Raw genomic sequence first — 25,614 nt, forward strand, 5'->3', positions numbered from 1 at the left:
TTTCATCATTTCTCTGACCATTAGTCTATTGTGCTTGGTTATGCTTCCGCATACATTATTTTTAATTGATTTTAATTATGTTTTTGTTTTTTCTTCTTTTAGTGTGTTAAGTTAGTGCTGACGGCCATCTGCATCCGGTGACTGACATGGACGCGCATTTCTTCTTAAAGTTATTCCGCAATCGTTGTCATATATATTTTGTATATTCGTTGGTGCTGTAGTTTTCCGTCATTGTGTATGTTCTTGCTTGTGGGGATATGCATATATATACACATAAATAATTTCTACTGGGGTCCGTATTCTTGCTTAGGCAGATTGTTGTTATATTTGGCATGTGGTATTTGTACTCTCAAGATATGGGATAATATGTGTGTTATATTTATTGACATGGCCATTATACCTATATCTGTTTCCTATGCTTCCATATGTGATCGTCCGTTGTACAATTATATGCGTATTTTCAATTTATTGTTGATACTTTATACAAGCATACACTATTTAATGTTGACATTTTTGCATTAATTGTGTTCGTTTCATTTGTTATTATATGGCAATTATGTTTGCTTGGGCATGGGTTTGTATTTTATGGACTTATGTTATTGGCTCAGTTTATGATGTCATTTCCACAATGCCAATTTTTTCTTTTTTCTTTTTTTCTTTTTCTTATTATTTGTTATATGATATAATTCTTTGTTTGGCTTTGTCTTTGTGACATACTTTGACTATTACTAGAACTAGCCGCCCATTTCCCTGCCCACATGTGCCATGGCGCGCCCTGTCTCATTCCTTGCGGAGCGCGTGCGCCCTGCTCCCGTTGTGTCGACTGGCTCTCGCTCTGGCGGTGCACCGACTTCCGGGTCACGTGGGGCCCCACGTGTTCCCGGCTTTCGGCTGCCCATGTGAGCGCGATCCGGCGGACGTGACGTCACCGGGGGGCCGCGCGGCCGCAATGATGGTTCCGGTATGGAGTATATTTAAATCCAGACCCAGCACCTTGAGCCTTATTCCCCCTGATGAAGGCACGTCGAAACGCGCGTTGGGGTTGGTAGGTCGGTCCGGGAGGGTTGCCTCTTGCCTACAAGGTACCTGTATTCCTATATATTTTGTTTATTATTAGTGGTATTCACTCTTTCTAGGATGTGTGACCCTTTTCTGGGGATGGTATATTTGTTAGTATGGGTACCTGGGATGCATTACTTGTTGGCACATTACCATGAGTGATTGATATATTCACAATACCCTGTTATTCATTGCTACTTCCCTGTGACATACCTACCTGGGGCTTTTTGTATGTGGTTGCTTTAGCCTTTTTCCATCATTCAGCCCTTTTCCATGCATGTTTGTCTGTATATATGTGTATACATATTTTTATATATACTAATAAAATTGTTTTTATTCAGTGTTTGACCTTTTGACTGTATTTGCCTTTTGTCTGTGAGTTTACATTGCAGTTGGTCTTCTTTTGTCCTTTTTATGGTGGATATGTGAGATTGTGACTGTGTCCATTACAATATATTTTTTCATCCTCTTATCCACTATGTTCATTGGACTACTTTCTTAGGTAATGTTATGTAGTGACTTTATTTGGTGTGATTACTATATTTATCCTCATTTGGTGGCAGGCCCCACCATATGTGTGGGCCATAATTGTCCTTTTAGTCTATATACCTTGACTGGTTGTTAAATACTACTGTGGGATAATGTTGAAAATTTAATTCTTGTATTAAGCATGGCTAAATAATTTTTTATATCCCTTTGTCCATTACCTGTGGCGAACCCTATGTATTTTTGCCCATATGCTGTTTATGGTCATAACTGACTTATATACCACCCCTTTTCCTATATTCCTGTTATTTCTAATAAAATCATCTTGGTAATTTTGATAAAATTGTTGTATGGGACTTTTTTTCGTGTGTTTTTTCTCTTTTATATTATTCAAGAGGTGATTGTAGCAGACAGATGTAGTATGTGTGGGTAGGTGCAGGCAGCCCGCATCTGTTCCAATATCTGCCATCTTGATCATGAGCTACACAGATCAATTGCTGGAACACTCTCCTCTGTGGGGGTGTGCGGGCTCCACTGCTTCAGAATTGCATCAGGGTTCACTGATTAGGAGGCTCTTTAGGACATTCATCCTCAGAGTGAAGGCATGCCCACTACTTACTTCTCCATGGGTCAGCACCACAGCTTTGTGCCCCAAGTCCTTGCCAGAAAGGGTTATATGCATCCACAACATTCCTGCGACCGGAATGGGCAAGTGATTGGTAGCTGTCAACTTTACCACCGACCCCACTCAGGCCGCAATGCTTCAGGAAAATGTCGCTGGAAATAGATTTCAGGCATCGTAGTCACCTGCAAGCCAGTATCCACCAGGCAACATACCGCTTGTCCATCCATTTCAGCCCAGACCAAAGTCTCCTTCGTGACTGTCCAGGCTCCAGGCGGTGTCCCCCAGGCTTGAAGGCTTCTAGTTTAAAGGTCGGTGTGGCTGGGGTCTCCCCCTATGTGGGCACTCCTCTCTAGCCAAATGTGCTGTCTCTCCACAATTAAAGCAGGTGAGGGGCCTCTGTCTGCGGAACATTCTGGATTCCGGTCGTAGATCCGGGTCATCTCTGTCCCCTGGCGGACTCAGATACCCCCAGGCTTCTTTACCTCAACCAACTCCCCTCTAACATCTTGAAGCTCTCTCTGCAATTCTTCCACCCATTGGGGTTCGGTGATCTTGTTTACAGATACCTCTCCGCTCTGGACCTTATGGGACTGTCACCCCCTGCTCTTGTTCCCTTGTGTGGGATTCACTTGACACCTCAGAAAAAGTCAGGCACGGGTTCATCTGCAAGCGCTCCCGTAGGGCCTGTTTCGCCAGCATGTCCTGCAAGCCTGTCACCAACTGATCCCACAGCATTTCATCAGTAGGGCCTACACCTAGGCTGTCTTTTCTAACGATGGCAGTGTGTAAGGCTACTTTCACACATCAGGTTTTCGGCGTCAGGCGCGATCCGGCGTCGTGCCGGAATGCCGGATCCGGCAAATGTTTTGTAAAACCTGATGTGCCGGATCCGGTTTTCTGCCGGATCCGTCTTGTTCTTGACAGACAAAACTGGATCCGTCTCATCCGATTCATCCGTTTTTCTATCCGTTTTTCGACGGATTACGCCGGATCTGGTTTTTAAAATTGACCCTTGTGGCCTTCCGAACGGGATTGGCTACTGGAAAACTATATATAGCATGATCCTACAGCCCTTCTTTGACAGGTTGTAGAGGAGAAAGTGCAGGTTGGAGAGAAGAGCAAGTTACTGGCGAAGATGGATGTTGTCATTGGAAATATTACCACTAGAAGTTCTGTGACGGTTTCAGTAATGAGGGACAATTTTGCACTATACTTTATGTCACCTCAAGGCAGAGTACACTGGCAGGATGACAGAGTGTGAAAGATTTGTGCCCTAACCAAACTTGTGTACCTTCTGGACCAACAGTATATACCTTTGCCAACCAAAGTTGGCTATCTTGTCATGGTCTTACTATTTTTAGCTTTAGGCCACAGGTGTGTACCTGGTTGTGTTTTATGCAAAGTATTTCACCTTTTAACAAAAGTTGTGTACATTGTTAGGAAATCACCAACAATAAACACAACTTTTCAGGTGAAATACTTTGCTTCAAACACAACCAGGAACACAACTGTGGCAAAAAGCTAAAATTTACCCACAGTTATATACCTGGTTTTGAATACCTTTTTACCTTTTAAATACCCTGTATTTAACCTTTTTTTTAAACATATTTCGCCGCAGAAAGAAATGACAGACAACCAGTGTAAACAATAATTTAACTTTTATTTAAAATATTTTTTTTTGTGTAAACTGTTTTTAAAGTTAAAAAAACTTTTTTAATAAAGGTTTGAAACCAACCAAATGGGCATTTTTATTACAAAAAAAACATTATAACTCGGTGTAGTGTGGGGTGGAAATACTGCTGGAGGGGCTGCGGGACACTTCGACAATGGGAGTGTGGAGAGAGGACTGGGATCGTGGTGGGGAAGGAACAGTTAGAGGTGATGGTGTGGAAAAAGCTACAGAATGGGTGGACATGTGGGAGGCAGAAGAGGTGGTGGGCGGTGGAGTGGAGGGTTGGTCAGGGACTGTAGGAGCAGATGATGTTGATGGAAAGTTGTATGGGGAAGGAGTTTGGTACGGGGAAGGAGTTTGGTACGGGGAAGGAGTTTGGTACGGGGAAGGAGTTTGGTACGGGGCAGGTTGCTGGAAGTGGGGAGATGTCTGGTACTGGGGAGGTTGCTGGTACTGGGAAGGTTGCTGGTACTGGTGAGGTTGCTGGTATGTAATAGGAGGGGGAGGATGGAAAGTGGCTGGAGGGGGTGCAGATGTAATAGGAGGGGGAGGATGGAAAGTGGCTGGAGGGGGTGCAGGTGGAGGAACTACAGTGGTGGGAGGTGGAGGTTGGGAGGTAACCTGCTGTAGAGCACCGTGGCACGAATGCATTACATGCATCTGCTGGGTAGGAGATAGTGTTGCCATGCGCTCCACAACAGACCTGAAAAAGGTGTGGTTTGGCGAAGATCTTGCTTCTGAATGCATGGTTTGCAGAAGTGTCTTCACCTCCAGAATGCTGGAGTTGATCTGCTGAAAGCCTGCGGAGATTTGCTCTGACAAGACTTTTAGACAGTTCTGGAAAGATGCATTCAGATGCAAGAACTGTGGCGCATAACTCTTTTCCTGACCCCTCTGCCGCTGCCGCCCAGTACCCGCAGGTGTACTAGAGGTGGCAGGGGCAGAAGGGTGGGGTAAAGGGAAAGCGATCTCCTCACCAGCAGCTTCATGTAATGTAGGCGGCCACGATGCTCCTGTGCTGGTGGATGGGACAGATGGGTCGAATGTGTGGGAAGGCTGGGAAGGTGCAGATGTACCGGGGCGGTCGAAGTGTCCCTCGGTGCCGGTCTCCTCAGGGATCGCCTCAGAAGGGTCCAATCGTGCAGGCTCCCGAGTGCTGCTCACCGTGCTGTGGAATAAAGAGAAAAAAAAACAATTAAAATACTGACATGGTATGGCCCTGGCTGAAAAAAAAAAGTTACATCTAACATTTTTTTTCACATGTGGTGTGTAATATTTACCTTCTAGTGACCATTGTTTCCCGGAGGAACGACAGGGCTTGTGCGTACTTGTACTTGCTCCTGCGTCCTCCAGATCCACTCGGGGCCCGCATCTCTTTATTGAACTCCTTCTTGAAACGATCCCTCACAGACCGCCACCGATTCACAATTCTGTTCCCTGAAACGAGAAAGGAGTGGTTAGTATACAACATCAGTGTTTCACAAACTCCAGTCCTCATGGTCCCCAGGGGTCATGTTTTCAGGATTTCCATAGTAAATAGAAATCCTGAACACATGATCCGTGGGGACCACGAGGACTGGAGTTCGGGAAACACTGGTTTACATCAAGCAACCGGTACTGTATATACTTACGCTCTTTAATCTGGGCCCGAACATCGAGGTCCTCCCAGCGGCCCACAAGGAGCGAACAGATTTCCTCCCAGAGTCGTCGGGTAACGATAAGGTCAGCGTGGCGGCGGTCAGCCATATTCCAGAGCAGCTCCCTTTCTCTGACGAGATCGATGAGGTGGTCCACATCGAGTCCTCCATCCTCACCGTCAGAGTCGGGAGCACGCTGTGAAGGCTGTTAAAGAAAAAGACAAAAATAACATAATTAGCCTCCACAAAAGAAATGAAATAAAAAGTGCAAAAAAACAAAGCAAAAATATTTATACTTACACGCTGGTGACCGCCGCGTTGCTGTCGCCGACGACCCTGGGAGGCACTGCGAGGACCTCTTGGCCGAGCACCAGATTGGGAAGACTAGAGAAGAAAACAAAAAATGTTATGTCTTTGGATGTAGGCATTTGTTTGCTGTGTGTGGTCTGCAGAACATTGTTTTCTATGTGTTGTGTGTAGTGTGATGTTGTGTTTCTGCGTTTGATGCAAAAAACTTACCAATTGTGAGCCCACTCCAGGTGTCTGTCCACCCCTTCCTTCTTCTTCTGGGAGCTCCTCTTCATCTTGTGAATCCTGTTTTGAAATAAAAGGCAATGAATAGACATATATTACAGAGATGATGGATTTTGGAAATAAAAACTTACCGTCAAACGCTGACGATGCGAGGGAGGGCTCCCAGAAGATGATGTGCTGTCTTCCTGGTGGACACACTCCATGCCTGTGGGTGGTGTTCCAGCTGCTGCCATTGCTGCTGCTGCTGCTGCATCTATTGGGCGGCTGTTGAATAAAGAGAAACAAAGGGCCAATGAATATCTTGATATTCAATAGCCCTAGTTTGGAGGAATGGGGGATTTGATAATTACCGTCTCTCATCTGCTGCTGGCCTCCCCTCCTCAGCATGTTCCATTTGCTGCTCCATTTGGGGTGGTGGTGGTGCTGATGGTGCTGCAGTGGTCTCCTGCCTTCTCCTGCTGCGCTTGGTTGCTTTCTTGGGTGGCATGTTGGGTGTGGCTGTGGGTCCCACTGTCTTGCTTTTATATATGTCTTGTGGGCAGAGCTACTGAGCATGCTCAGACCAAAAAAACCGGATCCGGCCACCGGATCCGGCTTTCGCCGGATCAGGCGCATTGCGGCGCTCATAGGCTTTCATTGTGTGAAAAAGACGGACGCGCCGGATCCGGCGTGTCCGGCTTTTTCGCCGGAGACAAAAAATGTTACAGTAGCCGTTTTTTCCAGACGCCGGATCGCGACACATTGCCGGATCCGGCGAAAACCGGATGAAACGCATGGCCATCCGGCGCGATCCGGCGCAAATGCAAGTCAATGGGGGGGAAACCGGATCCGGCATTGCATTTCGCCGGATCCGGTTTCTGTCAAAAGCGCCGGATCGCGCCTGACGGCGAAAACCTGATGTGTGAAAGAGGCCTAACTCCTCAAGAGGATACATATACTGGGTCACAGTCTCCCTCTTTCTCTCTGCATACGACTAAACAGATGCATCCTCAGCTCCCCTACGTCCATAGGGTCCCCATGGGTCTCCTCCAAAATTTTCAGCAACTTAATAAAGGTGTCCCGTTCTCTAGGGGGTTGTAGCATAACTGAGACTCTGGCTTCTCCATCTAACGCCATTATGGCCACCTCAGCTTCTAATGCAGGGGTCATGGGGTGCATTCTCATCATCCCCCTTATGCGTTCAGTCCTGCTCCATAACATGGTATTGTTCTCCACGAACTTAGGGAGATTGTTCAACATTGCCCCCAGGGAAATACTGGACCTAGGGCCGCGCCCAACTGCTTGGTCTGCCGCCTTTATGCTGTTAGACTGCATCCTGCCGACTACACCAAGTGTAAGGTAAAGCAGGAACGTGGTGTAGTACGAGTACCGACTGGGGGGTGGTCCCTTCTTATGTACGAAAAGACTGGAGTCAGACGCTGAAGCACGTTCAATCAGGACTTCTTTTATTGGTTCTCTTCTCCGACAACCACGGCAATGCGATAGCTCCTGCACACTGACCTGGGTACCTGTCAGCTCCTCCTCCTGTTTACGTCAGCCCTCTAGGTTCTTTCACTGTGGCTGCCATTAGGCCCACGGCCACAGCGCTTCCCCGGTCGAGTCCATCCACTGCGATACCAACTACCTCTTCAGCTCTTCAGTGTCCAGCCCTTTGGTACCCCAGGCGTCCTCCATCTGCAGCTGCCTGTCAGGGCCAACCCCCCGACTGTCCTGTCATTCTGGAACTTTCCTTCCTTTTATTCCCTTGTCCTGGAATTCCCCTTCTCAGTTCATGTAGCTCCACCCAATATGCATTTCCTAGCTTCAGCTGCTGTTAGGTCCTTACCTCACTATCCTATGTCTCCATCTAGTGGCCAAAACTCAGTACTACACCGTCTCTCACTACTGCTAGCTGTTTCCCCACACATATATACAAATTACCATAAAGCATTGTACACTGCACATTTTTACATTTTATCCTTCTCCTTCAGACAGGTCCACATATCAGTCCACCCTCCTACATACCCCCTTCCTTTGACTATTGAAGTCCCCAACAATCCCGTATCCTTAGTTTTTTAGTACTTCCCTACTTTCTTTTGTCTGTGTGGCCGGTTGCTGAGCAGAGCCCGGAGCCCTCTAGTTCTACATGGGATGCTGGGCAGAGCCGGGAGCAATTAAGCACTGAGTAGCTGATGGCTACCCGCAGGCGCTTACGCCTCTATGACAATCTCCATTCATTGGGGTAGGACCACCTGGACTCCTCAACAGGTGCTCTCCTCCACTTTTTGGCTTCCAGAACCGTATTTAGTTATAGGGGCGAAATGACCGAGGCTATTGCCTACCAGGTCACCGTTTTCCCACCTCCTTCGTTTTGGGTATCTTCCACTGAGGACCTGATCTGTGGACCACTATCTGTTCCAATTCCACAAACTGTCATGTACCTTCTTTTATATTTTTATCATGGCAGGCATTTTTTCACATTTACAACGTGGACCTTCTTGAACACATTTTTTCTGGCAACATTTTAATTATTTAGTATATCCGCTAATATCCCTTGACATTATAACTTCAAGTATTTATTTAAACACTATTAACCATTTATGAAAACATTTGTAAACACAAGAGTGCCCCCCTTCCTTTCCACCCCTATTGCGTCAGGAGACAGGGTTTTCTTACCCCAAGGGGAAACGGAACAGTCCCCATGCTGTGCAACAGCGCACAGCAGTCCCAGTAGTCCGTGGATGTCAACGGTGCTCCGGGCCATCTCCTGATGGCCGATGTTCTCCACCTGCAGAAGGGAACTCCACAGCCGTGGAGCCCCTGGGATGTCTGGCAGTCCCTGGGCCACGAGTGTCCTTAGTGCCCAAGACCCAGGAGCACACCTTCCCTTTACGGGGTTCTGAATTCTTCGGGGTATAGAATCACGGCCACCGCATAGTAGCCGTGGGAACACTACTCTTTGTAAAGGGATACCAAGTCCCCCATCCGCAGGGCCCTCCCATGCTTAATGGAGGCTGCGTTGAGGTAGACTTTGTGGCCAGTCTCTGTCTCTAATGAACCAATAGCCCCGCTCAAAGCTGGTATAGATGAGCCGCCCATGGCTCCAGGGGACAGACATGGCAGTTTCCCCCTTCTCATGGAGGACTGCCCAGATCTCCCGCTCCTTGGACTTTTTCTGGGCAATAATATCGAGATCCAGACAGACAGTCCCGTGTAGGCTGCAGACCCGCTCCGTGCCAGTGACGCGGGACGGGGAGAAGCTGGGAGGGGAGGCTGAGGGTCGATGGCGTAGACGTCAGCCAGTCCAGCATAGGCCGCGGATCCGCTGGGAGCCGATAACGCCGGGCAAGGGGAGGCCGGACGGGGAGGCTGCGACTCAGGAGCGCAGACGTTAGGCCTGGCACTCCCTTTTGCCAGTAAAGTAGGACAAGGCAGAGCCGGGCTGGGAGGCTGGAGAACGCTATCGGGGACCTTGGGTCTAGTGCTCAGATGGGGCAGGGAGATGGGGGCTGCCTGCGGTGCCGCCGGCCAGGGTGAGGAGACGCTCACCTTCCCCCACGCCATGGCTTCCTTCCGGCTACTCCGCAGCTCCTCCGTTAACTCGGGCATCCGAGCGACCCGAGTTTCCAAGATGTCACTGGCCTCCTCCTGCTGGATGGGCTCGATGTCGCCAGCCACCACCCGCGGGAAGGACCCCACCATTCCTCTGCTGCTTCTGGTCCCATCTCCTAGTGTCCGCTGCTGTTCTTCATCTCATTGTCCGGCAGGACCAGTCTCCAGGCCCAAAGGTTCCACAGGGTGCGTCAGCGATGGCTTCTCCAGTGGCTGCTTCGGCACGACCTGTGCTGCGGGTGGGCACACCTCCACCCTCAGCTTCGTGGGTCCAGCCGTCAGCAGCTCCAGCCCGGTCCAGGGTTCTTCTTTTCGGGTAAGTGTCCAGGCCACCAACGGGGACTCCCAGGTGCAGGTGATTTGGCGGGCCTCAACCTCCCACTGCCATCTCTACTCCACACCGACAGTCGCCATTTCATGTAGGTGCGCAAAGTCTCTTTCTGGGTTTCCTTGGTCAAATCCAGCAAGGTCAATCACAGTCAATAAATCCCAATCTTCAACCCATTCAGCTCGGGTCCTTTTCTTCAATCTTCCGGCGCAGCCTCACCGCCTGTGTTGGGCAGTGATGATCCTGCCTACTACGCCACTTGTAGTACGTGTGCCGACTGGGGGGGTGGTCCCTTCTTACGCATGAAAAGACTGGAGTCAGATGCAGGAGCACATTCAATCAGGTCTTCTTTTTTTGGTTCTCTTCTCTGACAACCACGGCAATACGACAGCTCCTGCACACTGGCCTGGGTACCTGTCACCTCCTCCTTCTCCTGTTTATGTCGGCCCTCTAGGTTCTTTCACTGTGGCTGCCATTAGGCCCACAGCCACAGCGCTTCCCCGGTCGAGTCCGTCCATCCGCTGCGATACCTACTACCTCTTCAGTGTCCAGCCCTTCGGTACCCCAGGCGTCCTCCATTTGCAGCTGTCCTATCAGGGCCACCCCCCGACTGTCCTGTCCTTCTGGAACTTTCCTTCCTTTTATTCCCTTGTCCTGGGATTCCCCTTCTCAGTTCATGTAGCTCCGCCCACCTTGCATTTCCTAGCTTCAGCTGCTGTTAGATCCTTAACTCACTATCCTATGTCTCCATCTAGTGGCCAAAACTCAGTACTACACCATCTCTCACTACTGCTAGCTGTTTCCCCACACATACATACAAATTACAATAAAGCATTGTGCACTGCACATTTTTACATTTTATCCTTCTCCTTCAGACAGGTCCACATATCAGTCCACCCTCCTACAGTGGGATGCAGTGACGAGCAGGAGACAGATCAAGAGTTAAATGGTGTTTAATACAGGGAATACTCCTCGCAGGAAGTGAATAAGGAAGGTATGGGGGGTTGAGGTGCAGGAAGAGAACAAGTGTTCAAATTACAGGTAAACTTATCAGTCTGATGTTTCCAGAGGATGGAGGCTTGGAGATCTCGCAAGAGATACGTGAAGTCTCTGGCCTGGTCCTGTAGGAATGTGAGACACTGTCTCCAGACAGCCAGGATGTATCCTGGCTCTCCAAGGCGTAGTCTTGCGTTACCGGGGTGAAGTGTCTGTGGAGGAGGCGTCAGTGGCTCCGGTGCAAAAGGATGGAGGTCAGCGGTGGGGGCTGAGAATATCCTGGCAGTCTCTGTGTGTTTACCTTGGTCAGGCCTACAGCATGCACTGTTGTCAGGCTGCGGTATGGTATGGGACATCTCCCCTGTGTCGGAGGTGAGAGAGCCCACAGTCACGCGCTGCTCACAGCCTGGCTGCACGTGTATCGTCCATTAGCAAAGCGGCCTGGTCTGCTGGCATTGCGCTGTGGAAAGTGAGTCAACCCCTTCTCCTGCTGCGCACGTTGTCTTCCCGCCAAAGAGGCTGTTTTGGTGCATTCCATCCCTTTTATAGCGGACCCGCCCCCTGTAGTCAAGTGCAAAGGTCTGTCCAGGTCAGAAAGTCCTTCCTCCGGCAACAATGGTGACAGCCCCAATAGTTCCGGCCCTGATACGAGAGCGGTACCACTAGCCTGGTCCATCTCCCTACACTGTTATACTCTTTAGTCTATTGAAATTCTCAATACAGCAATTTGCTAATTTCTAATGCTCACATGTTGCATAAAATTAAAGCTTCCTTGGTTACATATACCATAAAACTGAATTCACCAGAGTTTTTCTGATTCACAGAAACTTAAAAAATGCATGGATCATTTTATATTCTGAACTCCTGTGAAAAGTCTGTCCTAGATACAAGAGTGACAAGGGAAAACATTCTGTACTTTCACATTTTATCCTTTCAGATTTCACTTCTTCTAGTACAGTTTTGTTATAGGCGGGTTACATAAATCAATTCATCGCAGAAAAGAAAAATGTTCAGTTTATCTACAGCTCATGTGCGTTTCAAGGACAGCTAGATTGTATTGCAAGTATTTCTTCTGTTCACACATAATTCACATGAAAAGTCAATAGAAAATGAGTTAAAACAAGAGTATATAAAGGTTTCAGGAGGAAGAGGACGTTGTTGATGTTTTGAAGCTTTCCAAATCTCATAGGGTGTAGTAATTCTCAATTCAACACAGAGAGGTGTAGCTAAGCTGGGTGGATACAAAGTGTTCTTACTTTTAATTCAACTATGTATTCTGCTATTTGCTATTATGTATGGCACACCACAATTTATAGATGGAAGGCCTATATAAATGAGCTCTTCAGAACTTTTTGAGGAGTGTGAAAATCACGTGTCTCTTTCTGCTATTCTCACTGGAAGTAAATAGGATTCCAGAAAATTTTAAGTTGCAATTAGGACTGCTATAATAATTTTAAAGACAATATGGAGATCCCTGTAATGCCTTTATCTTATTCCTAAACTAATTCTCCAGGAAGAATTTCCCCATTCAGTCTTGGTAGATTATCATTATCAAAAGAATAAAAAAAAGAAAATTCTGGGATTCTATGCATGTTATACAGTGCCTACAAGTAGTATTCAACCCCCTGCAGATTTAGCAGGTTTGATAAGATGCAAATAAGTTAGAGCCTTCAAACTTCACACAAGAGCAGGATTTATTAACAGATGCATAAATCTTACAAACCAAAAAGTTATGTTGCTCTGTTAAATTTTAATAAATTTTAAACATACAAGTGTGGGTCAATTATTATTCAACCCCTAGGTTTAATATTTTGTGGAATAACCCTTGTTTGCAATTACAGCTAATAATCGTCTTTTATAAGACCTCATCAGGCCGGCACAGGTCTCTGGAGTTATCTTGGCCCACTCCTCCATGCAGATCTTCTCCAAGTTATCTAGGTTCTTTGGTTGTCTCATGTGGACTTTAATCTTGAGCTCCTTCCACAAGTTTTCAATTGGGTTAAGGTCAGGAGACTGACTAGGCCACTCCAACACCTTGATTTTTTGCCTCTTGAACCAGGCCTTGGTTTTCTTGGCTGTGTGCTTTGGGTCGTTGTCTTGTTGGAAGATGAAATGATGACCCATCTTAAGATCCTTGATGGAGGAGCGGAGGTTCTTGGCCAAAATCTCCAGGTAGGCCGTGCTATCCATCTTCCCATGGATGCAGACCAGATGGCCAGGCCCCTTGGCTGAGAAACAGCCCCACAGCATGATGCTGCCACCACCATGCTTGACTGTAGGGATGGTATTCTTGGGGTCGTATGCAGTGCCATCCAGTCTCCAAACGTCACGTGTGTGGTTGGCACCAAAGATCTCGATCTTGGTCTCATCAGACCAGAGAACCTTGAACCAGTCTGTCTCAGAGTCCTCCAAGTGATCATGAGCAAACTGTAGACGAGCCTTGACATGACGCTTTGAAAGTAAAGGTACCTTACGGGCTAGTCTGGAACGGAGACCATTGCGGTGGAGTACGTTACTTATGGTATTGACTGAAACCAATGTCCCCACTGCCATGAGATCTTCCCTGAGCTCCTTCCTTGTTGTCCTTGGGTTAGCCTTGACTCTTCGGACAAGCCTGGCCTCGGCACGGGAGGAAACTTTCAAAGGCTGTCCAGGCCGTGGAAGGCTAACAGTAGTTCCATAAGCCTTCCACTTCCGGATGATGCTCCCAACAGTGGAGACAGGTAGGCCCAACTCCTTGGAAAGGGTTTTGTACCCCTTGCCAGCCTTGTGACCCTCCACGATCTTGTCTCTGATGGCCTTGGAATGCTCCTTTGTCTTTCCCATGTTGACCATGTATGAGTGCTGTTCACAAGTTTGAGGAGGGTCTTAAATAGTCATAAAAGGCTGGAAAAAGAGATAATTAAAACAAATATGTAAAGCTCATTGTTCTTTGTGCCTGAAATACTTCTTAATACTTTAGGGGAACCAAACAGAATTCTGGTGGTTTGAGGGGTTGAATAATAAATGACCCTCTGAATACACTTTTCACAATTTAAAAAAAAATTAAACAAAGAAATAACATTCTTTTTTGCTGCAGTGCATTTCACACTTCCAGACTGATCTACAGTCCAAATGTCACAATGCCAAGTTAATTCCGAATGTGTAAACCTGCTAAATCTGCAGGGGGTTGAATACTACTTGTAGGCACTGTATATGTGCTGTAATTGTATTTAGACTTGTAATTGACTGAGTGCTTGAGGTAAGTTAAATTCAAGACAATGATATTGTCCTTTTATATATATGTATTCATGGGGGTGACATGCTGCACAAGGGGAGGCTATGGGGCGACATCTTGCACATGGGGAGGCTATGGGGGTGACATGCAGTGCATATAGGGAGGCTGTGTGCAGCTCATGCAGTGCATATAGGGAGGCTGTGTGGGGCTCATACTGCTTAAAAGGGGCTGTTGGGGGTCTCATACGATATACAGAAGGGGCTGAGCTCGGGTTCAAATGATATATAGGGGGATGTCAGCATACTTTATTCTGCTCAGTATTAAGTGATACAACTAATATTAATAAAATTATCAATAATATAATAATTATAATATGTCAATATTAATATTGAGCAGAATTAATTTCAACCTATTGGTTCGGCCCTCCATAATAGTCATGGTCTCTCATGTAGCTCCTCGGGAAAATTAATTGCCGACCCCTGGATTAAACAAACATTCATAGAAAAAAAGATAAAAACAAGCAGGGAAAAAAAAACATTTATGCTAGCTGGCGAGTTTCAGACTGCTAAGTGTCCTTAGTCATAGAAATGTGTTTTTAATTTTCTCATTTTTCTACAGTGCTGGATTATTTCTTTATTTTTTATTGGATTTATCTTACACGAGAATACCGGTGTCATGGATGTGGACAGGGTTCCTTCCCTGTCCTCTCATGGTTAATTTTGTATAGCCTGCTTTTGGTTTGGGGAGGGCTATATTTACCCGCCTTCATCTTGGGAACCTTGTCTGTGATACATCTGTCTTCTGTGTGTCTGACCACCTGGTGGGCTTGCATACTGTTTAGTCCTATTGCTTTCTTGTGTATGACCCGGTTTGTTTTCTCGTTCTGTGCATTAACTTGTGACTCTGTGCTTGTTGTCTGTTTCTGGCTCTGACCTTTGGCTTGATACTCTAACTTCCCACCTGTCTGCCCCGTTTGTACTGCACCGCTATCTACGGCTTCCCGACCTTTTTGCTACGTTCTGACCACTCTTAGCATCTCACTTTTTGGCACCTTATCGACCTCCTGGCTTGACTTCGGCACGTTCAGACTACTCTCCGGCTTCGCTTGTCACCGCCACTACTCGGCGTCTGGCTCCGTCTCTGGCCACTCCCCCGGTGATCATGTGTCTCAGGTCCTGCGCTTCGGCAGATAAGCTCACCGCAGTGTTCCTCACACACTCTCTGTCCTTCTGTAATACATGCACAGACTCCTGCTGTAAGTCTGCAGCAGGGTTCTTAATAACCTGCTTGGAGGTTACAAACATTGTCCTATGACTGCCTGCATTTCTCAATGTGGAGGTGAGCTGATAATTTTTTCTTCTTCTTTTTTTCATGAGATATAAAGCAGCTCAAAAAACATAATTTATTCTATGTTGTAACATGGTCTGATACTCCTCCAGAATGAACATCTAGGTAGAATGTGTTTTGCAGGAGAACGGAAGAGATAATTGGTGTTTATCGGGGCAAGAAGGCTCTACTGTGAATACTGAGGGAAGAATATGCTGATGTAATAACTTGGGGGGTGAGGGGACACTGCTTAGTTTTGAAAAAGGGGGGATAATGCTTTGAGGACCTTTTGTACAATACATTGACTTATGCTTAGAGCCACTGCGAAACAAGGTATAATACCATATAGCAAAAAAATAATGAGATGAGGAGATGGATTTAGTGTGTAGAGAAATAAATGCATGGACTTCATGTAATCTACAAAGGGAAACTATGTGTTTATTATTTATAATGTGTTCTATGATGTCAGCTAGAATTTTTTGGGGGTTCTACATCACCTTTTGATTCACTGAACCATATACTGTACATGCTGTCAGTGACAGCACAATCAATAATAAGAGATGGGTTGGTTTGGTCACCTCTGATTATTGATTTACTGTAAAAAAAAATGCACATGCATGTATCTTTTGGTAAAGAAGGTTCTTTTATGTGTAGAGTTACATTACTCGTATAAAAAAAACACAGGCGTGCATTGAGCAGTCAAGCACAGCAATGTCCTACATAGATGAGAAAGTGCAAGACTTGAAAGGTAAGCAGGATGTTCCTCTAGAGCTTATTAACATCTCTATTCTTTTTCCTAATTTAAAGAGTCACCAATTCATTGCAGGCTTGGTTAATTCTCCTTGTCGTTCTTGTTTATAGCATCAATATATCTGATCAACGCTTGCTTAATAATCTTAATGAATGTGGGTAATGTGGAGAGCTGAATATATTGGATGTGTGAATCCAAGGCCTGAACTGAAATAAACTATTTGAGACATTGTGGAAGATGTTTTGCCAAAAACCTGTCTTTCATGACTTGTTCCACAATTATTCTAGTCACTTTCTGCTCCTTGCCCAACAAGGTGGTGTGGCATGCTGAAAATGGCACATGGTCTATCTAAAATAGGTTATTGTATAAATGGAAAAAGTCCACTGGTGCAAAACGTGAAAAATTATATGGTTTCCAGCTGCCTCTTTGGATGACAACAACCACCTGCTGTCCATAATAAAAAGTATGAACAAGAAAAAAGGGGGTTCCAAACGGCGCTCAAAAACCAAGAAATAACACTACATTCAGGATAAAACCCAAGTTAGGTAGTGATATAGTGCGTCCTCACATAGAGGTTGGTTCAAGGGCAAGCATACATGCAAAGTGCTGCTCTTTGAGCCAATGTGTGAGTAAAAGCTGTAAATATCACAGGAAAAGCTGAATAAGGCCTCATTCATACATCAGTATTTTTGCATCAGTGTTTCTATACCAAAACCAGGAGTGTCTCCGAAACACAAAACAGGTGTCAATCTTTAAGTTATAGTTTTTCTCTGTAAGTTCCACTCCTGGCTTTGGCCCACAAACACTGATGCAAAAATACTGACATGTGACATGAATGGTTATTCACAATGTGCTTTACCGCAAACTCATGCAGATAGTAGCACTAGTGGTATTAATGTGCTGCTTAGAGTCTGGTAATGAGTGCAGACCTGGATACTGTTGGGTTATGTAATTAATAAAGTTGTGCAAGTTGTCAGAACACGGTAGGGCCACACACTAACAATAATCAATTCCTCTTATAAATTTATAAAAAAATTCTAATTGAGCCTTCATAAAAATCATCAATTGTTTCCCCAGTTATTCGGGATGTTTATGCATATATAACCATCATATATATTTCAATGAAGGAGTTACCGTAATTACTGAGATGATACCTCCATTGAACCAACTGGCTGAGTTGGATGCAGTGAAGAGCTGGAGGCAGAGAAGGGGTTAACAGGATTTATTGAACAGGCAATTAACAAGTAATACTCCACCCAGGGAGGCAAGACTAGTACAACAGCGACGGGAATTGCACACAAACACAATGTTCAAGAATAAGAAACAAGGTAAGTTATCACTTGCAGTTCTTGCAGGGGAAAGGCTGGAAAATCTCCCGAAGGCATCGCAAATCGTAGACAAAGTCTCTGGCTCTGTTACGGAGGAACGAGAGGCACTGTCTCCCAACAGTGTTGGTGGATCCGGTCCTGCTTGGCTTGAGTATGCTGGAACGTGGAAACAGTCCTTTATGTGGATTGCTCAGGAATGGTGCCGAACACGAGCTGTGGGCATGCTCACGGACCACGGCAGCAGGCGACTCTTTGGAGTAGTCTCTAGGCAGCTTATCTGTTACCACAGGCAAGACAGGGCTGTCCAAACGTACAGGGTCAGACGATAACTCAATAGCATCAAAGTCAATCTTATAGTTAGCACGCTGAGGGATGAGTGGTGTGGAGTTGTCAGCCGGAGCAGCGGAGAGGGAGTCACCCTTCTGTTGCCACTTTCCCGCCAAGTCTGACCCGTTCCCGCGCTCAGTCCTCTTTATATTCCCCGTGCCCCCTGCTGTCCAGCTTGAAGGTCCCTCCCTCCCAGAAAAAACCTCCCCCGGCAACAGTGGTGACATTCCCGATAGTTCCGGCCTTAAAGGGCACAGGAAAATGCTGACTCTGTCTTGGCTCATCTTCTTACAGGTGCTCGAAGGAAAGCTGGATACATGGGCTGTCAGAAGGGCTGGATCATAGTGGCTGCAAGGAAAGATGAATCCAGACAGAATCTAACTGTGAAACCGGCTCAGACCAGCTGACCGAGCAGTCCGACAGTGCGCACAGCCGAAAAGCATGTGGTAAGGGTGAAAGTGTCTCGTGTATCGGCATGCTGCACAGGATCGCTGGACACAGGGAAGGAGGAGACATTGAAGATGAGGAGATCCACAAGCTGCAATTGAATGAAGAGGGTTTCGGGATCATTAGAGGTAAGTATCTAGGTAGAGAGGTGTAAAGAAAGATGGCCACTGACCTGCTCGTGTTGGTCCAAGATACTGACCGCAATGTGTGAAGCTCAAAGAGGCTGGGAGGGGCTACACTAAACTGTGTATGTGGGTAAGAACGCTGCCTGTTATGAACACTTTTGACCTGGCTTCTGAGTTTGGGCACCCTCTCGTGGTTGCTGAGGGTAATGGAGCTGGTCTAGCTGACAGAAGTCAATCATCTAAGCAGGATGATTGGAGGTCAGGTGTTACAGACTGGGGAGATTTAAGTGAACAACCTTCCCTCAGCTCTTGCCAGTGATTTGGTTTGCTTCCTGAGCACATTTTGAAGTCTGCTTGTCTCCTGCTCCATCCTGCATCTTTCAGATAAGTTATTTGTCTTCTTGAATCTTTTTTTGCATTGGATCCATTTTTGCATGTCTCTGATTTTTGCTTAGCTGGTGTGAGTTCAGCCTGGTTCCCTGTTGGGACCTGTGCTGGACCCTGTTCCATATGCCACAGCGTATGTTAGTCTTTTTAGTAACTAGTTCACACCAGAGTTCTGATTTAGTGGGGGAGAGGTCGTGTGGCCTCAGTATTTTTGCATATCAGACTTGTTGGATTTTTCTTATTTTTCTGCGTGATTGCAGACAGTATCCTTTCCTGTCCTGTTCTATCTAGACAGTTTGGGCCTCATCATTTGTTTACTCTATTCTCTGCCTGTGTTTTGTGCTTCATCTTGTCTCACTGGCAATATATGTTCGGGGGCTATCTATTCCTTTGGGGTTCTAATCCGGGGCAGTTTAGCTTTCCCATTTCTCTCTTTAGGCTTAGTTAATTCTGTGGCTGTGCCGAGGCGTCTAGGGCATCGTAGGTACAGCCCACGGCTAATTCTAGTTGTGTTGTCAGTTTAGGGGTCTGCAGTCCCCTAGCTACCAACCTCTGTTTATCTGGTTGCCTAGTCTATTCCCCGTTGTCCTCCTCGGTTACCTAATCATAACAGCTGCCAGTGGCACACGCTAGAACCTCACCATTAGAAAGACCTGAGCGGTTGATAGCACTTCTGGTTAAGGTAGTGACACCTCTCCTGTACCAATGGTCGGGTTTGGAATAGTAGCTAATCCTAGTGGAATAGTGCTAACCTTACGCGTTTCGGGAGCTACAGCTTCCTTTATCAGGGATAAGGGTAGCCCTACTCGAGTGAGCTTTTAAATACCACGGTCAAATAGAGAGAGCTGTCACATGACTCTTGCCCAAAAATCAATCCTCAATACGGGGATTAATCAGTACAGTGGTTGAAACAAGTGACTGATGTTCAAACTTCCTAAAATATGTAAAAATTGGGTTTTATGGATTACACATGTGGGGTGCTTAGGGACAGCACTGAGGAGGGGAGAGTGAATGGATGAATAAATAGGCAAAGTACAGAGAAATAGATATGATGCACATTAGTCCTCATTGGTTGTCTCCTATTTGAATTCCTTATAGGGTTATTCCAGAATATGATGCAAACTTTTTTTTAATAAATTCTGACAATAAATTAAAAAATATATAGATACAAGGTAGTATGTGTAGTTTGTGAATATGACCTGTCCATTTAATTAATGTATATCTCAGTACAGAACCCCATATTAACCCTTTGTGCCAAAATATGATGAATTTGAGTATATAGAGCATGATATGGTTAAATGGAGAAAAAATGGTGAAGTGTTCAAACAGCACCTGATATTCATACTTATGTGAATTAAATAAATTAATAATTTTATTGATGTCTCATAATTAGAAAGGGGGCTACTGAAAGTAATACCTATAAAAAGAATAAATTTAAAATAAAATTAAAATTTAAAACTTAAAAGAGGGGGTTTATTAGTGGAAACCAAATAGTTCAACATCATTGTTCAATCAGGGGGGCTTCACTGTATTCAAATTAAAGATCCATTCTGTCTCTGTCTGTAACATTTTTTGTTAATATAATCTCCCCCCCTCCAGTACTTCCTAACCACTTGTAGCCCCCATACTTGTGTCCCTTAAATGTTCCCTCCATGTTTCTCCAAATAATGTTATACATAAAGGGTGATCTACTAGTTGCTGTTTTTATGTTATTAATATGTTCTCCGATTCTTTTGGAAAATTTTCTTTTTGTGCGACCTATGCATTTTTTGTGACATGGGCATTCAATGCAGTAGATGAACCCCTTAGTGTGGCAGGAGATGAAATCCTTAATTTTCACTGTTTCCTTGTTTTGTTATTCGAGTCACTTTCTGCTCCTTGCCCAACAAGGTGGTGTGGCATGCTGAAAATGGCACATGGTCTATCTCAGTAGTGTAGCTATTGTGGAGCAGAGGGGGCCATTGCCCTGGACCCGTCACATACAGGGGCCCACTGGGAGACAGGGCCACTTATGTCATTTGGCTGTGTCTGAGGTGCAGGGAGTGAGCAGCTAGGGCACTGGGGGGATTAATGTGAGAGCATAGGGTATTGTGGGGGATAGAGCACTGGGGGGGTTAATGTGAGAGGATGGGGAATTGTGGGGGCTAGGGCACTAGGAGGTGAATGTGAGAGGATGGGGGTATTATGGGGAAAGGAGACAGGGCACTGGGGGGTTAATGTGAGAGGATGGGAGTATTGTGGAGGCTAGGGCACTGGGAGGGTTAATGAGAGAGAATGGGGGTATTCTGGGGGCTAGGGCACTGGGGGGTTACGGTGAGAGGATGGGGTATTGTGGGGGCTAGGGCACGGGGGGTTAATGTGAGAGGATGGGGAATTGTGGGGGCTAGGGCACTGGGGAGTGAATGTTAGAGGATGAGGATATTATGGGGGAGAGGAAACGGGGTACTAGGGGTGAATGTGAGAGGATGGGGCTGAAGTGGGGGCTAGAGCACTGGGGGGTTAATGTGAAAGGATGGGGGTACTGTGGAGGCTAGGGCACTGGGGGTTAATGTGAGAGGATGGGGGTATTATGGGGAGAGGAGACAGAGCACTGGGGGTGAGTGAGAGGATGGGGTATTATGGGGGCTGAAGTGGGGGACAGGGCACTGGGGGTTAATGAGAAAGAATGGGGTATTGTGGGGGCTAGGGCACTGGGGGTGAATGTGAGAAGATGGGGGTATTATAGGGGAGAGGAGACAGGGTGCTGGAGGGTGAATGTGAGAGGATGGGAGTATTGTGGGTGTTGAGGTGGTGGAGAGGGGATAGGGCACTGGGGGTAAATGTGAGAGGATGGGGGCATTGTGGGGGAGGGGGGACTGAGGGGGCTGATTATTATACTGTTTTGATATGAAATTATACGCACTCCCATCATATGTAATAGTTGCTGTCTTGGGGGGCTGGAGATAGGGAGGTAGGGGGCTTTTTATACTTGTGAGCTGGGTCTTTTATAAGTATTATTATTACTACGTCAAGCATAACAATACAGGCTAATAGCAATAATACATTAATAATGGGTTAATATCCAAGTATTAGTATAACCAGGATAAGTATAAGGCTGGTGTCACACTTGCGAGTGTGATGCGAGAAAATCGCACAAGTCTCACGTCTCAATACCAGGCACTGCTGCCTGCACTCGGGACCAGTGTGTGCGGCTGCATAGAAATACATGCAGCCTCATACTCCGGTCCCGAGTGCCGGCGGCAGTGCCGGGTATTGAGGTGAGAGACTCGTGCGAGTTTCTCGCAAGTGTGACCCCGGCCTTAGCATAAGGGCACAAGCAGAAGGCCATATAACTCATGCGAGGATCGCTTCGCAATCCTCAGACTGCCCACTGCCGCTCCTGACATGAGCGTGACAGTGTGATGGATTACTATGCAGCTGTTACACTCAGGTCAGGAGAGCCGACTGTCAGTCCGAGGATTGCGATATGATCCTCGCATGAGAAATATGTCCATCTGTCTGCCCCCTAACAAGTATAACAATGCCGTAAACACAAACTGCATTCTATTTAATAATTTCATAATTAATGTATTATTATAAAGTTATTAAAGGCTCGGGATAAATGTCTGCAGTCACTCTAAAACTGCAGACGGTCAAATCATGCAGTGAATGCATAGAATGCAGTGTCGACTAGATACTGTAAGTTTGTCCTCTCTCAATAGAAGATAATTGGGAGAAGCAGAAAGAGTCATCACACCACCCCCTGCTCACATCAGCGATGCTGGGGCCATTACAACTGTACATAGGGGGACTCAGTTAAATATTGAGTAAACACTTAAGAAGCATTATCATTTATAGGGGCACTAGTAGGGTAGTTACTGGATGGTAGACGGAGTTGAGGCGGCTGTCAGTAAGTGCCATGGTGCTGTTACAGCCACCACTTTCTATACACAGAGCGGTGACTGAAACCATGCCAGGGCAACCCCTATGACTGGAAGAGCGAGGCTGCCAGGAGGAATAAAGTTAATTTCCTCCCGGCAGAGGGGCTCTCAGTGCAGGCGCCGCACGGTGTCAGAATACTATTAACAATTATACTGTGTATTGGAGGAGCAGTGTTGACATCATTCTATGCATAGGGAACTCTGGGGGACATTATACTGTATGTACGGGAGCTGTGGGATCATCATATGGTGTATAGGGGAGCTGTGGGATCATCATACTGTATATAGGGGAGCTGTGGGATCATCATACAGTGTATATGGGAACTGTAGGATCATCATACGGTGCATAGGGGAGCTGTGGGATCATCATATGGTGTATAGGGGAGCTGTGGGCTCAGCATACTGTATATAGGGAAGCTGTGGGATCATTTTATGGTGTATAGAGGAGCTGTGGGATCATCATACTGTGTATAGGGGAGCTGTGGGATCATCATATGGTGTATAGGGGAGTTGTGGGTCCAGCATACTGTATATAGGGGAGTTGTACATGTGGAACTTAAGGGGACATAATTAAATATTAATTGGGCACTTAAACATTCTTGTTATAGGGGCACTCAGTATTGTGATCATCAAAGTTGCACATGGAGTATTATTACTTTTTAGGGACAAAATGTGGAGGGCACATGCACAGGAAATTAATATTTTCTTGGAGGCAATTTTACCATCTAGAGATCACAAAGGAGGCATTATTACGATGTAAGGGGCACAGTGGTGGCATTACTATGTGGGGCACTAGGAGCAGCTCTGTTTTTGTATCACACAGCAGGTGCAGTAATAGGGACACATACGGCAGCAGGGGCTCAGTATTGGGGTATCAGCAGGATGAGGAGTTTGTGCAGGTTGGGAATACATTGTGGAAACACAAGAAGCAATGGGATGAAACTGAAAGTGAGAAGATACAGATTAGATATTAGAAAAAAAAATTTGACTTTTGACAGTGAGGGTGATCAATGAGTGGAACAGGCTGCCACAATAGGTGGTGAGTTCTCCTTCAATGGAAGTCTTCAAACAGATGCTGGACAGATATCTGCCTGAGATGGTTTAGTGAATCCTGCATTGAGCAGGGGGTTGGACACGAGGATTATGATTCTACATGTGAATGGTGCTGGAAATGTGAGTAGTTAGATGTCTCTTTGTTGTAATCTCTGCAGATGAGTCCTGGCTGGAGAAGTAGACATGTCTGTCTGGGCCAGATGGAAAAGACGGGAAAAGTGAATGACTCCACCTGAAAGGAAGTCAGCTGTAAGTCATTATCTGTAAATGTACTGTAATCTCATATATGTTCTGCAGGACTCGTATCTACCAGTATGTGTCACCATATGGTGGTAATATCAGTGCTGGTCTTTGTATGGAGATTTATTTTCAAAAACAGTGTAGTCATCTCCTGAGGTTCCCCTATACCACCATAGCTATAATCATTACTACCTAGTTAGGGGACATAAGGTGACACAGACAGAAAGGGCCCCTGTGCAAGAACAACATATGGGCCCTTTGCAGCCCAAGACCTCCTAAAAATGCAAAATTGCACCTTCTTTGGAGGTAGATATGACCCCCTTACCTCTTGCGCCCATGTGCGGTTGCACAGGTTGCACCAATGATATGTCCTCCTGTTAGGGGCCCACTCAGATGTTTCGTCCCCCCTGAGCTGAACCTCTAGCTACGCCTCTGCCTCTATCAATAAAATGGCACATTGCAATAAACAGTATTTTGGTACTTTTCTTCATAATCGTTTAAGCCGCATCAAAACTTTTATTTTTTCCTTTTTATTTTTCCTTTTACTTTACAGATATTAACTATATAACAGTTCTCTCAGCCTTTACCACAATGCAATGCTCATTTTTCACAAGATGAGTGCTTATTTATGCTCATCACATCCCTGTCTACTGTTTACCCGCAGTGGAACGCCAAAAACATGGCGGTGGAACGCAAACATCACATCCACTTGCGTTCTTCTGGTACATGCGCCCAAAAGACCTGCCCCTTTTTTACTTCAGTCTGTCCAGTCACATCCTCCTCACCTGACTAGCAGTGGACGCCGCATATACTGGGTGACACTCGGTGACATTGCCAGCTATGTTATTTATAGTCGCTTATGCCACTGCCACCTATGATATACTGTATATAATCATTTATAGTAATTATTTATTGGGCAGATCAGCCTACTATTGCATAGGCTGAGCTGTATACTGTATTTTATTTCTTACAGGTTTACTGGCATCTCCATTGGGCATATTTAACCTGTTCATGTCCTCCTAATTATACAGGTACAATACCTATATGCTCTTAGTTCAGCTTATTTATTATTGGGTAGATCAGCTCACTATTGCATATACTGAGCAACGTACCATATTTTATTATTTACAGGTTTATCTGCATCTCTACTGGGCATATATAACCCATTCATGTCCTCCTAAATGTACAGGTACAATACCGATATTCTCTTGGTTTACACTAACTATATATATAAGCTGCTTACAACTATTATATCCTTTTTAGTCACATACAGCCTTGTATCACTTTTTCATTCTAGCAGTCGGGTAGGTACCTGAACCCATCCCTTCTACCCCTTTTTCAACCCTATGCACTTTTTCAAGGATGTTCCTTGACGATATGTGATTTCTCATTTTATCCTTCTTGAGCCTATCAAGATGACTATGATTTTGTTTGTTTTCTCATTATATTCCTTACATTTTGTCACATTTGTTATTAAACTGACGAAGGTCCATGTGGGACCGAAACGTCGCCTGTTATTTTGACTGACTGCAATAAAATACCTACTGGATTTCTGTATTAAGTTG

At 45.8% G+C, this 25,614-nt stretch overlaps 1 protein-coding gene across 1 annotated transcript in view; it reads left to right on the forward strand.

The window, feature by feature from the left end:
• The window catches only part of LOC141074926 (uncharacterized), a 61,102-nt gene extending 42,818 nt beyond the window's left edge, over positions 1-18,284 (forward strand). Inside the window, exon 7 of the mRNA XM_073562246.1 lies at positions 18,172-18,284. Coding sequence (XP_073418347.1) covers positions 18,172-18,284 — 113 coding nt within the window. The remainder of the gene's footprint in view (positions 1-18,171) is intronic.
• The last annotated feature ends 7,330 nt before the right edge of the window (positions 18,285-25,614 follow it).

The sequence above is a fragment of the Dendrobates tinctorius genome, unplaced genomic scaffold (assembly GCF_039654945.1).
Source record: "Dendrobates tinctorius isolate UK_male_01 unplaced genomic scaffold, ASM3965494v1 ptg000015l, whole genome shotgun sequence".
NCBI lineage: Eukaryota > Metazoa > Chordata > Amphibia > Anura > Dendrobatidae > Dendrobates > Dendrobates tinctorius.